The 15,668-nt window shown below is 35.0% G+C and overlaps 1 protein-coding gene across 16 annotated transcripts in view; it reads right to left on the bottom strand.

Annotated features, from left to right (window-relative positions):
* The window catches only part of cadpsb (Ca2+-dependent activator protein for secretion b), an 85,579-nt gene that overhangs the window by 55,818 nt on the left and 14,093 nt on the right, over positions 1–15,668 (bottom strand). For all 16 annotated transcript variants that reach the window (XM_051896502.1, XM_051896504.1, XM_051896507.1 and 13 more), the window contains exons 2-3: positions 7,506–7,619; positions 4,391–4,723 (exon numbers count right to left, since the gene is read on the bottom strand). In XM_051896502.1, the coding sequence (XP_051752462.1) occupies positions 4,391–4,723; positions 7,506–7,619 (447 nt within the window). The remainder of the gene's footprint in view (positions 1–4,390; positions 4,724–7,505; positions 7,620–15,668) is intronic.

The following is a 15,668-nucleotide window of genomic DNA, read 5'->3' as shown; positions in this document are numbered from 1 at the left end:
AAGACGCAGTGTATATCGCAGAAAATAAAAAAATATAACAAGATAATGAGTTTTTTTCCCCAATATCTATCTAGATTGTAAATACCATCAGACAGTTCTTTACATTCGTTTTCTAAGCTGTCAGGGAAGCCAACATTCATAGTTATACATGTCCTCTAAACAACAAAGAACAGACAACAATGAGAGAGAAGAAACAGGAAAGGCTGAATGAATCTATTCAGTAATTCAATGAGGTGACTCTTGAGAGCACCAGAGGTGTACATCACAGGGAAAATCTATTTGTGACTGCAGGGAGATGAGCGTGAATGGACCAGTTTATGAGCTAGCACTAACTACAGTGCACAGAACATTCACTATTTTCAATTTAACTTCACTAAGTGATTCAAGCAGTAATATTTAAAAGTAATCCAAAAAATATCTTCTATGATAATTGAATACCAACATGTTACCCATAAAATGCAGTTTCATGTTATCTGTATGACTAATAGAAACGCTGCGTTATAGTAAGACTTGTTGACTCTCAGTCGCTATGGCACCGGCAAACATTAAATACGCAATCTCCGCTGCTTTGTTTGCAAACATTATTTGACAAAACACTCCCGCCACAACTGCCCGCCATGGTTCATTAACCATTGCGTGGCAAAATAATCAGAAAGCAATCCTACACTCATACTCATCCATCCTAATTTGACAGGTTTCCTGTAAAAGGTTTCTGTTTATTAATGCACAAATGGCTTATAATAACGTTCAGGTTGGTGGTTATCTGCATTCAAATGACCTGCAATATTTGCTGCTGAAGTAAATCTGAACACACAGTAACCCCAAAAATGTTTGAATATTTAAGCCACACTTGTACTGTATGTCTGCCACTGTATTAGATTAGACAATATCAAACAAAGTCACATTTCAAAGACAAAAAAAAATTGGCTTACACTTTATTTCAAGGTTTAAATACTGAGTAATATTAATTAACTACATGTACTTACTATAGTGTTAGGGTTTGGTTTAGGGTTAGTTGCATGTAATTATGCATAATTTATAGTTATATTACTATAGTAGCTACATGTGTAATAAGGACACTAAAATATAGTGGGTTACACTATTTTAAGGTGTCCTTGTTACAGTGTAATTATACATTTAAGTACTGAGTAATATTATTTTCATGATTTGTTATCACAACATTCAAAAGTCAAATCAACTTTAATAATTTATTTTGGGTTAAATAACATAATATTTTGAGTTTTTGTTGATTAAACCAATCGCCTTCATTGTATTAACTCACATTTTTAATTTCAATGAACTCAATTTTAAGGCAACCAGATAACTTTCTTTTTTAAGTTAAACCAACAATTCTTTTTACAGTGTACATGTACTTACTATAAAGTGTTAACAAATATTGTTTGGTTTTAAATGATAAAAGTAAAAAAACTAGCATCGAGTCTTGCATCATTTGTTTGTAGATGTAACATTTTATGTGTCAAAATACTTTTGGTATGACTGTATGATTTCAGCTCCGAAAAATTAAAAACAGTGCCAGAGTAAAAGGCTGGTTGTGAAGTTAATGCAATGGATCGCTTGTTTTTATTTGCGATGATGTTCAGGGCAGTCAACAGCGCAGTTGCTCCAGCTGAATGCACAGAGCGGCAGACAATTTTTGCCAATTATGTGTGATTGTGCTTTCATTAAATACACTGCAGGTGGTGTATGAAGCATCTTTTGGCAGCCAAGAGAAAACGCCTCCCACACATGGCCTTGCGACCCACACAACAGAGTCCTTCCTGAGGATAAAGGGAAAGAGCAAGAGAGAGGCTTTTCGTAACTCTACAAAAGCAAAATTTGCTTGGTTTGATGTGGAGAGGCCCGATCGATTCTTGTTTAATGTGTAAACAAACTCATGGTAAACATGTTTCTGACGCCGTCTCGGAAACTCATTTGCCCTTCTTTGAGATCAGCAGAGAGTGCAAGTTGTAACATTTCTGAAATCATCAAAAAACGCAAGTAACCTTTCATCAAATTAGTTTTTCAAAGCTAGAATAAATCAGTACTGATCGACCAGCTAATTGATGATCTCCCAAAGCAATTACAAGGGCTTTTTGATCATAACATAACTAGCCAACAGGATGATATGACACCCTAGCCTCTGAGTCATCCCAAATGTACGCCTGTGATATATCCAATGTGGGTTTAAATTAGCTCTTTTAGCTGTGCCATGGAATTCTTCATCTACACCAGAAAGCATATGCCTTGGAGGATGCTGTAAAATAATCTCTTACAAGCCAAAATCCTGAAGCTATAGATTTATGACGCTTTCATTTTGTATCCACTAAGCCTATTAATGAATTTCAATCATTAAATAAGGTCCCAGGTACTCTGCTGCTCAAAAGTTTAGGATCACTTTTTAATGTTTTTAATGTCTCTTATGCTCAACAAGGCTGCATTTATTTGATAAAAAAAAAAAAACTGTGATACTGTGAAATAATATTCCACAGAAGAAAAAAAAAAGCACGGGTGATGAACACATGAGTAACTAAATGATGACAGAACTTTCAACTATCCCTGTAAGTGTATGTACCATCTGCATTCAACAATATAAAAAAAAATGCCTGTGAAACTGGCAGAAAATCAGAGGCAAAACATTGTTTGTTTGTCACAGAAACAGTGCTTGGAGGTATACTTGTCACACAGAAATGGTGAAAAATGCTGGTTGTGGGCTTATTTGCTGGCAGATGCAGCAATTTTGCCCCTGCCAGCACTGTGATGTTTTGACTACACTGACACGAACACTGCCAGGACTGAAGAGATTTTATGCTGAACTTCCCTCCTCCCCTCTCTGACTGTTTGTCTGTCCATCAAGAAGACCGGTTGATATATTAGTGATTTCTTACATCACGTTTCCCTGAAGGCATTTTTCAACGTGTTATAGATCCCTTAAGTGCTTTCGACAAATGCCTATATGCCCATTTTTACAAACTGAGGACGTTTAATTAGGAAATAAACTTAGTCTCCAAGTAAATGCTCTGTAGCATCCCATCTGAGCGATATAAGATCCATTAAGAACAAAATGGACAAGAACTGATTTTCTGTAACTATAGCTGTGTTTTTTGGCTTTCTGAGTGACGAACATGGGGAGACTGTATGCTAATTCCCCACCCTGAAGTCTGAGCTAGCAGGAAAAGTAGAAAAAGAAAAAGTGGGTTAGCCATCTTCAAAGCACATTTGAAAGAGAGAGATTTAATGGTGGAGGCTCAGATGAGATCTCTCTCAATATAGCTGAGGAAAATGTGCTAAAATATGAAGACTATAAGAGTCTGCATTTTTTTAAGCCCAGTGCTTAATAAGCGTTTTCGTACTGCTGTACCTTTTGGCTAAATACTTTTTAACGATGCTGTCTTAAGGTGACGTATGTATTTTTTTAGCGTTAAAATATATTCTCCTAACCCAGTTTTTTGTGAAGAAACAACTTCACCTTAACTTCTAAAAGAATGAAAATGCTGTGCTGACATGTCAACTTCTGGTTCAGCCAATGGTGACAGTTTGTGGTGGAACTACCTGTTTGACCAAACAATGGAAGACGGGGTAGAGTTCGGGAAAAGCTGTATGAAAACGATTATATCTTTTGCACAACTACATAACCACAATCAAACATGACTTTAAAAACCCCCAGAAAACTCTACCTCAGTAATAAAAACTTCCGACCAAAGAGATGAAGCCATTTTACTTTCTGCAGTTCAGCAGTGTGTGAATACAGATACACATGTAAATTTCTCTTTATTACTCTTTTTATTCCCCAAAGACAGTAATTTCTGAACTTCTAGACAAATATTATAACTGTGCCAGTATCGAAGTTTCTGAAAGGCAGGGAAATTTGATTTATTATGAACTCAAGGACAATAAAACCAAGCACGTCCTTCACTTGAGAAGAACATATCATTTTAGATCTAAAAATATTATGTTGTTTGAAGTAGTCATGAGGGATCTTTGCCTTACTTAGATCTCGGTACAGTGGGGATCTTACCATAACATTACACTGTGAACAGTAAGTGGCTGTTAACACAACACGTGTATTTGCATTCAGAGTAGATTAAGCGCAAAGACTTGAAACAGAATGCAGGAGTCTTGATATGAACAACACAAAACAACGAGGAGCGTCGCAACAGCCAAACATCATTCTGATGCATATGTTGTACATAAACCAACAATTAAAGTGGAATGCTAGATCGCAACTTGTGTGAATGGCAAAACAAAGGAAAAAAAGAGTCTCAGACCTCTTACTGTATGTACAACCAAAAATTTTTCATATAACCAAAATGCTGTAACAATTTTCCTAGCATCTCATTGTCAAATTGTGACTCAAATAGCACCTCCACTCGCTCTGATGTTTCCCACCCACCTGGCAAGCCTGGTACAACAGCTGGTGCTCAAACTTCTTGATCCCCAGGATCTGCTGGAACATCTCGTAGAGCTGGTCTTTGCTTAGGATGAGCTCGGAAGCGGCGCTGGCTGTCATGCGCTGCTGCGCCTTTCGCGGGTCCTCATCTCCGCGGTAGATGGTGTCAAACTTAGCCATCCAGGAACTCAGCACGGTCTCCTTGCTCAGACCATCGATCTCAGGCAGGCTCCGGACACGTTTCTCAATATGGCGCTTGAACACCTCACGACAGTCCAGAGCTGATAAACCTCCTGTTTGGACCATCTTAGCAACACGGTCGCTCTTTAGAAAAACCTGCGGGTCATACAGACAAGGGGAAGGCAAAAATAATTCAAGACATATTAAAAACCTTTTTTAAGTAATCTATACCTAAACATTGACTTAATTCACTTTTAAATATACAAATATATATATGTGTGTGGTTAAATATACACATTTAAAGTTTATTCTTTTCAAGACATGTTTAAAAACAAATATTGGCGATTCTGACTACCAAGTATGGTATATGGCTCTAATGTAAGTAAATAACTAAAGACTCTTGGCAAATAGATATGTCCCATCCAAACCTCCTGTTTCTATAGGAAATATGATTAACATAAGAAAGAATTCTGCACTCGGCAAGCCATTTCATTGGACCTTTAAAGGTGAGGTGGTGATAAAAACAGGAAAACAATTCTGCCCTTCAAAAAGTTTCACTTGGGTGACTTTAAAACATTCACTTTGTTTTCAATCACTTCAATCTGCTAGAGAAAATTATGCCTCAGTGCTTTGCTTTAATATTCAATGCTGTGATAGATACAACATCATCTACAGTGATATACTGCAGTAATATAACCAATGCCATTAAAGCCATGGAAAGCAATGGTAACTGTAAAATTTCACTGCGTTGAAATGATGGGATCAGTGTGGGCAAAAATGTTGCAGTCCTATGGGCTCCCTCTCGCTCTCTCTCTCCCTCTGAATTATTCAGAAGATATTTCCTAATTCAAACCAGAGTAAAGGAAGAGAACATTTGTGATTTTATTCTTTAGTCCAACCGAAATGGCTATTGAGTTCCAACTGCCTCCTCTTTTCCTATTCGCAGTGTTTCAAATCTGGTTTTATAGAGGTGAGAGTAAAACATGATTTATGTTTTTCTCAACAATTGGTGCGCTTGGCAGCTGCTTTTCTTCGTTCCATTTAAAAAGCCCTTCTATCGTTCTCCATTCAAGAAGACAAATAGAGCTTTAAATTGCTGTCTGGTCCCAATCCAGATTGCAGTTTACAGTGAGCTTCTCTCTGTGGCCTGCTATGACAAACTGATTTGGAAACGAACAGTTCTGCAAACAAGCTCTGCAATGACTTTTCTAGTTGAAACATTACAGTAGCCTGAGTCTAATTTCAGAGGTTTCAGAAGTAGGAGTAAAACTGGGACTTGTTAGCACTATAGAAAACATTACACATACATATTTATTTTTTTGTACTGTATACATTTATAATTCTAAACATTTCTCAGTTAGCACTATTATACAACACTTGAGAATCTTGAAATTGCTACTGGCTACATGAAATCATTATTTACAACTATAACAATTAAACACAAAGCATTTGTATTAATGATTTCATATGTGAGGCAGTCTTAAGTGTTCTAATAACCACTTTCAGCCATATTGCACAAGTAATTAGCATTCACAGAGGCCCAAACCACAGAAACAGGATGTACTGATGTAGTGACCTTACCACAATACTTGAATCCATTAGAATAGCAATCTCTTCACGAAGCATGTGTGAACACTTGTGTTTGAGATGCGTTTTAGCTAAGGAGAGCCCTGAAGGGCTATTTAGGCTCTCTCATCTCCATGATAATTCACTTAGGAAGGCATGTAATGATTTAAATGTTTTGACTAATCTGTAGTGTGGTAACTACAACTGGCTATGCAACATTTCAGGACACACAGTGTAAGGCGCCGGTTCATGATATCATTGTTGTTTGCTATCATTAGCCCGAGGTAATCGCCTGAAGGAGAGGTTATCATGCCACGACCTCACATGGACAGAGACACCAAACTCATTTTCATTCAGTGCACTATTCTATAGAGGACAATTTGGTGAATTCACAGAAAAAATGTTAATAGCAAAGCACTTAGATTATCTTGGCTGCTTAAATGTCTCAATACATCACCTATTGTTTTAACAGTAAGAGATTTCAGTTTAAAGGTGCTGTTTTTGGGAAGCAAGCATAAAATAGATGTCAGATATCAATGAAATATGTGTTGTTGGGAAAGCACAATTGTCATTGTGATAGCAGGCTCTGGTAGGCACAAAAAGGGAATAATCTGCTCATTTTAAGCTAATCAGAAAATGGATTAATTCACTAGCATTCAAAAGTTTGGGGTTGGTAAGATTTTTTAATATTTTTTAAAAGTCTCTTAGGCTAAGCAAGGCTGCATTTATTTGATCAAAAATACAGTAAAAGAGCGATATTGTCATTATCATTACAATTTAAAATAACTGTTTTCTACTTTTTTATTTTTTTATTTTAATGTTTAAAAATATAATTTATTCCTGTTATGGCAAAACTGAATTTTCAGCATCGTTACTCCCATCTTCAGTGTCATATGATCCTTCAGAAATCATTCTAATATGTTGATTTGGTGCTCACAAAAAAAAATAAAAAAATAAATCTTATTATTATCAATGTTGAAAACAGTTCAATATTTAAATATCTAAATAAGCTCAGTATTTTTGTGGGAATGGATAAATTTTTTCAGGATTTTTAAATGAATATAAAGATCAAAAGAACAGCATTTATTTTCAAATGGAAATCTTTTGTAACATTATAAATTTAATGCATCCTTGCTAAATAAAAGCATTATTTGAAATGATGGGACATCAGCAACATAACATGTCTAATTAAAAAAAAAAAAAAAAAAAAAAAAAAAGTTCTCCAACAGGTTTGAGACCAAAGATGTTTAAAAAGGATGTTTTATAAAAAAAAAAAAAATAAAAAAAAAGGCTGAGCAACCAATAATGCCATGGGTGATTACTTGAGCAGGACAAGGGTCAATTTTGTTGTACTGTTTCATTGATACTTCACCTCAAAATAGCTCTGAACTGCGTTGATGAAGGCCTCATCCGCCACAATCTGCGTGTCTCCTTTGAGAAAAGACTCAAAGCGGTCCTTAGTGGTCTGCAGCTGCTGCTTGGTGATCTACAAGGAGAAATGAAAAAATAAAACAATGTCAAAATTCAGATGATTTGTGATTGCAAAAAAAACCGCAAAAATATTTCACAAGACCAATGCATTCATTTGTAGTTATTATAGATAATACAACATTATAAATGAGAGCTTTTTAATCAGTGACTCAATCTAAAATGGTCTCCTCAGTTGAATCTGTTATCAGATTTTTGCACATTCAGATATGGATCCTGAGCTATAGCGGTTCAGGACTAAAGTAAATGATGTGCTGCTGAAAAGGGTTAGAGATTTTCAAAAACAGATGACAAAGCACAGTGGGTTTCTTTTTTTTTAGCAAGAGACATTTAATTCATCCTTGTTTTTCCCAAAACACTCCCACAAGTATAGTCTCTTCTCAAGTCTACGCTTAAAAATACTCTTTCTGCTTTAAGAATAAAAACACCCACCTTCAAACTCAATAACACACATTCTCTCTATTCTCACAGCCAGATATCTCTAGCTACATCTCTCTCACACTCATTCTCTCACTTGCACGCTCTAATTTTAACTTTCCCTTACAGAAATTGTGTACTTAAATCCTTCATATTTGTTAAATATGTTAATTTTTCATGCACAATACATCTTATATCTCACTGCACGCCTCTTCTACTTCTTTCTCTCTCTCTCTCTCTCTCTTCCGATGTGATTCATCACACTCCCTGAATGTCATCAGGGCACAGAATGACAGAGTGATGAACGAATAAGCAACAGAATGAGAGAAGTGTTGTGAAGGAGAAAAAGAGCAGACCAAACAGTATCCTCCTCCTCCTCCTCATAAAAAGCAGAGGAGCAAAGCCCTGACAGTTACAGTGCCACTGTGTTTTATGGCAGTGGTTATCAACTGGTTTTGCTTCAGGGTACAGATTTTAAAATGCATATAATGTCGCACCAACACAATAAAATTGTTCACTATAAAAAAGCAAACAAAAAAGAAAAGTCCATTAAAAAAATTATTTTATACATTTTAAAATTATATTTATTTTTAGGTGGATCTTGAAAATAAAAAATAAAAAATCGCTTAAACCGCAAAGGCTGCGTTTTTTTATGTGCAGCTTATCAATGAAGTATGGCTCCAAATGCTAATCCATCTTAAAGCACTGCGAGTTTGAGTCACTTATAATGTACATTTGAAAAAGCAACATCTTTCCAGACATCTTTTCCAGGCATTTATTATCATCTTGTCCAACAAAAGACAACATTTAATAACATGTTTTTACTCCAAACTCACTTCATAATGACAGTTGAGCATCCTTCTGTTAGATGATGTGGCTTCTTACACAGAATAAGGCAGTCATGTGTTTATTAGTCATGTTTAATCAATCAAAGCGTTTCAGTGTTCTGTTTATTCAGCTACAGCGATATGACGCGTGTTATCTACTTCTACTGCAGGGCATATTTACAGTTTCTGCACAAGAGCGCCCTCTGACTTTCAGATAGAGAAGCATTTACTACTGATCACAGAGCCGAACAGCTCTGACAAGCTGCGCATAAAATAATCGCAGCCTTTGCCAAATCGCATGCGGTCTAATTGCGATAAATCGTGCAGCCCTAATTTTAAAATACATTATATTATATTATTACTTCAATTAAAAGCACTGTCTTAAAGGGGTACTTTACCACTGGCAAAATAGGTTTTTAATAAAACATGGCTGCCTATACAGTAGAAAGATGAAAGAACATTTGAAATCAGTGCTACTTGACTAGAGAAAACAGAGAAAAAAAGGCTGTTGTCTTCCCTTTTGCCAAATATGTAGAAAAACTCCAACACCCATAATGCACTGGGCATATTGCCATCCAAGGCCACTCCTACCAGTCTGCTATGGATACGCTTACCAGAGTCAAATACCACCTTGCTTTAGTAGGAAATACTTCATAGCAAACTTTTAGTCATAATGGTGTCGACTTGTATTGCTCACGGGTGCAAGAATTCAATGAGTAAATGTTTAGCGGGAGTGAGTTAGTTTTGGTTTCCAGTGAAGGATCAAGCCCGTTGTAGGCAATGGCTAAAGGCTGCAAAGAATCGCAAATATGGAGAGAATGCCACAACAGAAAATCTGAAAAACAGATTTGTAGTCAACATTTCAAACTGGATGACCATGAACACAGTGTTTTAGGCCAAATGGAGGGGAAAAACTGAAAGAAATTGCAGTTTTCACAAACACCCTGGAGCTGTCAAAAGTCTTTTGTTGACAAAAAAAAAAAAAAAAAATCTCAGATCCAAGTTACACGGAGAACAAGTAAACATTGTTCATTTACATATACTACTGACATTGTAACAATACAAAGTGGCTTGAAAATCAGCGATGTTGCACTTTTTTAATTTTGGTTTTACTTTTGTGTTCCACTAAAAACATGACCTTCATGAGGGTGAGTAAATAATGACAGAATTTTCATTTTTGTGTGAACTATCTATCCCTTTAACATTACCATGAAGTGCCCAACAATATGCAAAATTATGACACAACAGTTTGAATTGGAAATTTCAATTCTGTAAATGCACAAACAGCAAAATGTGATTTATCAGCCTAACAAATGGAGCACACATTGGGCCAAATATTATATTAGGCTGCTTAATACGAAGAGGGAACAGCCATTAAGTGCATAAACATACCCATGTAATGTCAGTGCAATTAACAGAGGCAATAACTAACAGCACAAACGCATTGTGGTCGGCACAAGCCATCCTTGTTAAACCAGTATTTAATGTAGCCTGGGTCGTGTTTTCTTTTCATTTGGACACACTACATTTGACATCAACAACAAAATATTTAAATATTTTTGTTTATATATCTGTTTTTTAAGGGTTGATCTTTTGAAAAATTTTAAAAGATAATTGTCTATGTTGAATTTTGTTATTTGCATTTAGCTTTGTTTACCCCTGTCCTCAGAGCAGGTGCACTAGTTGAAAACCACTATTTTATTGTAAAGCATTGATAGCTTATGTACTACATGGCTCTTTGGAATACTTCATTCTGACTGGTCGATTATTCTGTGGTCAAACATTTTTGTATAATGTCCATACTGTAAAAGGAGTCAGGACCATATTCTCTGGTAATTTTTGTTCTACACAGCTGTGCTAGTTTCATGTCTCTTGTACACCTCCACTCTTTCTTCTCAGACAATAAAATAAACTCAAATCAATATTTCATGGCTTTTTATTTACCAGTGTAATAAGCAAAAGAGTTTACAGTGAGCCAGTCATTATCACAAAATATAACACCCCTCCTCTCCTAATGATTTTGTCAGAGTATAATTAGAAAAAAATGACACTGTACCTTATCCCTTACATATACTATATTATTATATATACTGTAAAGTGTGTAAAATGATACAATGAATGGGACAATGATATGCATTATTGTATTCCTTTTATCTAGCTAACATCACTGTTTTGATCATCTCACTGAAACATTCAAAATCTCCGATTGTGCTCTATTGCGCTGTCATGCATATGGTGGCTTGCTACACATACCAAAAAATAAGTTTAACAAGATGTTATGTTGCTGTTCATCTTCAAACCACCAGTGTGACAAAATCTAAAGGAAACAGGGTTTTCTGTGTGCAAGTGTGTAGGAGGAAGGTGGAAAAGTACAAAGTAGCATGTGCCTGTGAGGCATCACAGCACCATCTGTGTGTTCATCTCTCTGCTACTGTCCTCTCTTCTTCACACACACATAGAGCAGTTGACTTTATCGGCCTTCTGAACTGTCTGTACAGAGAATACTATAACCCTGAAGAACAGCTTGCAGCCCTTAATATTTCAGAGTGTGCTTTTCTCTTTCTTATTTCCAGAATAGTTTTTATGAAGGCCGGGTACAGTCATACCGGAGTTGATGTATGTTAACACTCTAACTTGACAGCTCTAGTTTCTGTGTGTGTGTGTGTGTGTGTGTGTGGGTGTGTGTGTGTGTGTGCACGTGCTCTGCATGATATGAATGTGTATCTAACATCCATACATGATGAAGACATTCTAATGTAAGTGTTTACAGGCTTCATTTTCTTTCCCAGTGTTGACATATTTAATACTTGAAGCTGAAAACAAGGTGCACATCAAAGGGAGGGCACACTGTTTCGAAGAGAAAGATAATACTACTTTAATACTAGATAATACTAAATTTTAAATGCATCAGTTCTGTTCTGTCAACTACTTTAACATATCTATAGCTTCAAAACTAACAGATAAGGACTAAACAATGTTTCCAACAATGTTTAAATCCAGAGAAATCAGGTATTTTAACCAGTGTAACAAACCGTGTGATTACGTCGATGAAGTCAATGACGTCATATCCACGTTACCCTCGATTTCCGTAAAAACCATCTAAACACCAAAGATGCTTTAACATATTATGTATTTTATCAGACAGGTGAGCAACTGTTTGGATACTGTTTATTGACAGAAAACTAATCATTGTTAAATAGCTCAACATGGTTAGTCTTATTGTTTGAATCTTGTTTTCTTGACTTACTGTGAGTAACATGGTTTTACCATGCCTCAGAGACAGAGACTAGTTTGTCAAGTAGCTAACATAGCAAAATCAGAAAGAACTTTAATATTTTTAGTAACGGTAATGCAGCATTTTCTTCACCATACAATATTTTAAAATTAATTGCATGCCATTTAGCAACACAAGTAACCCAGCTTTTATTAATATGATATTCTAAATAATATCGATCTAGTTAATGCAATGTGCAACACGTGTCTCATACCAGCCACAAAGCGAGCAAATGCACTGAGTAATGTTATAACATAACATTCAACACACTCAAAAGGATTTTTAGTATGATTGTTCTGACCAAGTAAAACAGCACTGCATTACCCCACGATTTTAATTCGTCAAATAAAGTAAACTGTATGAGTAGTAATTCAGCACTTGCAGCTATTTCATTAGAATGAAATAAAATAATGTGAATTTAGGTGATCAAGCTTAACTCCTCCAGGGAAGGAGACGGTGAAAGTTAAACGTAACTTTAATCATAAAATAAACAACAACAAAACGAAAGGAGTGGCAGTGGACGACTTTGACATATAAGCAAAATGAAAACAGCTAAGTAAAATGTCCCAGGCTCTCGGCCCCGCCCTGCTTCATACCACAGCCTTTAAACTAAAATTAAACTGAAAATATAAAAATAAAAGCCTATTCAAAATATTAACAAATACTACAATAGTGTATAGATAATACTAAAATAACAACTGTGTTTTATGTGTTTTTGTGTTTAAAGGTTTAAAAATACAGATTATAAACATTTATATATATATATATGTGTGTATATATATATATATATATATATATATATAATTACATTAGGCTGTACAAAGCAACCTTACATTTCTCTCTATTGAGCCCCTAGATGCGGAGTGACCAATATCCACCAGTACTTTAATGGTACCTCCACCCCCATCCTCCCAAGTAGAATTCCCATTGATTCCCTCTGGATACCTCTTATCATGATTGCCCTGTAACAACCTGATTCATTTGTACACATTCAGTCAAACACATATTTCAACCTCAATATGTCACTACTGGGGGAGAACGCAAGTTAATTTTAAGTAATGCTGCCCTACAAACAAGCACAGCAAACCTGGATCTCTTTAAAAAAATATTGCATTTTAAAATCACGATCGAAATTTTTTTTTTTTTAAACCCAACAACAATAAGATTGCAATTAAATTTTTTCCCAAATTGTCCAACTGTCCAAATAAATAATAGCTAGAATAAGAATGTTCCTCCTCTGCAACCGACAAGCAAGAATATATCTAGCCATAACTTCCTTCAATAAATATGTCAACACAGGGTGGAAAACTGCACTAGTCAAGTGATTTCTCCAATGAGCAATTCGGCAGAATCACCTAACAAGACAGAAATAAAAGATGGTTCATCTGGGTTTGAACATTGTTGACTTATTGTCTTTTTCAGCTTCACCTAATCAGACTCGAGACACTCTTTCTTTGGAAATACTATCAAGAGTGCTTTTTACTTCAGCCTCACCTGATGAATCCATTCTCCTGCTATAACGTTATAATTTCAGCAGCCGTATCTTATTTATAGAGTCATTTACATTTCATTCGCAAGAAAAACAAAAGTGTTCATTTTCTTTTGTGTGAATGAAGAAACAGCAGAAGAAAATGAGGCACTCTTTCAGTGTGTGCGTGTGCACACTCAGCAGCAGACTGCAGAGTCGTTAGTAATTATGATAATTGCATGAGTGCAGCAGCTTTTGCTGTGGGCCAGAGATGATGCATAAGAGAGAGAGAGATAGGAAATATGGACGAGTGATTTCAGTATTACTCCACAGAGGGGGAAGTATCACGTTTGCAGTCAATCTTAATTGCGCATCTTAATTATTTTTTTCGTAAAAATTTAATTTAATTTTAAGTTATCTCAATGTAAATTTGTTTTGGGATTTGGGGTTTCAATTTCCTATATACAAACCTGGCACCAAAAAAGGGGTAGGTGAAAAAAAAAAACATGAATGGGGCAGAGAAAAATGGAGGTGTTTGTTAAATTTAGACCCAGACACCTAAATGAAATGGAACAAGAGGCTAAATTTGAATATAACACACAAAGCCCAAATTCAATATAACACTCTCATCGTAATCATTTGTAAATACATCATGTGCAACTTAAATGGATCTTCAGACTTTCTTTTAAAGTTTATCTAAAACAAAGACACAAATGAATGCATTTTGATTTTGCTGAGATATTGTGCGCTAAATTCAAGAATTAAATAAAAAAATTTTTTTAAAAATTATAAAAAATTTTAAAATAGTCTTTTATGCTCACCAATGCTGCATTTATTTGATAAAAAAAAAAATACAGTAAAATCAGTAATATTAAGAAATATTATTACAATTTCAAATAACTTTTTTTCTATTTTAATAGCCTATATTTTAAAATGTAATTTATTCTTGTGATAACAAAGCTGAATTTTCAGCAGCCATGCCCATTACTCAGACTTCAGTGTCACATGATCCTTCAGAAATCATTCTAATATGCTGATTCAGTGCTCAAGAAACATTTCTTATTATTATCTACATTGAAGAAACTTGAGCTGCTTAAATTGTTTGTGGAAAACGTGAAACTTTTTTCCAGAACACTTAGATAAATATACTGTTTAAAAGAAAAGTATTTATGAGATAAAGAATTTTTTTTTTTTTTTTAACTGTGTAGAAGTATATCACTTCTGGTCAATTTAATGTATCATTGAGGAATAAAATAATTAATTTGATGATTTTTTTTTTTTTTTTAAATCTTATCGACTTTTGACAGTATTCTGCAGTTCTTTTAACATGTTGAAAGTCAACATGCTATCCATGTTTGGTTACACTTTCTTGTTAAAGAGAGAAAGTATTATATTATATTATATTATATTAATCCTACTTAATAGAGTAATTTATGCAGACATTATCCCATTGCAAACACACTATATGTAACATGAATAATTAACAGTCATTTTCACTTTGACAGTCTGCCAAAATATTTGAAATATCCCTTTAATATAATATTAAATAAAAATGATATTTAAAATTTATGACATAAGACATACGTTGTATTATACAATCACACATCTATAATATAAGAGGATGAATGAATGAGATAGTGTGGTTAAGAGACACAAATAATGTGATACTGCATACTTAATACACACAAACTAATTTTGTCATATTTATGATGCTATTTGTATGGTGTGCCATTGAGAATATCCACATATCAAACACCAAATGAGTCATGTAACATACTTTCTTAATGCTTGCTGTGCAGTGGATGTAATTAACAATCAGGACAATAAGCAAACAAGCACATAGAAAACCATCTACACAAAACCAACACCACACTACAGAAACAATATCCTTGAATAAATGAAAGAAACCAGCAGTACTGCAGCAATACACACAAATAGCGTCAAATAATATGAACCCTCCTAATACAGGGTTCAATCAACATCAGCATCGCAAAACTGTCCTAACGAATCATTCCCCAGCTTGATCGGACTCCCTGAAACTCAGGGATAATGATCTGCCAA

This window comes from Ctenopharyngodon idella, chromosome 6 (assembly GCF_019924925.1).
Source record: "Ctenopharyngodon idella isolate HZGC_01 chromosome 6, HZGC01, whole genome shotgun sequence".
NCBI classification, from domain to species: domain Eukaryota; kingdom Metazoa; phylum Chordata; class Actinopteri; order Cypriniformes; family Xenocyprididae; genus Ctenopharyngodon; species Ctenopharyngodon idella.
The sequence above is the reverse complement of the archived record's forward strand: the minus strand, read 5'-3'. Positions and strand labels throughout refer to the sequence as shown.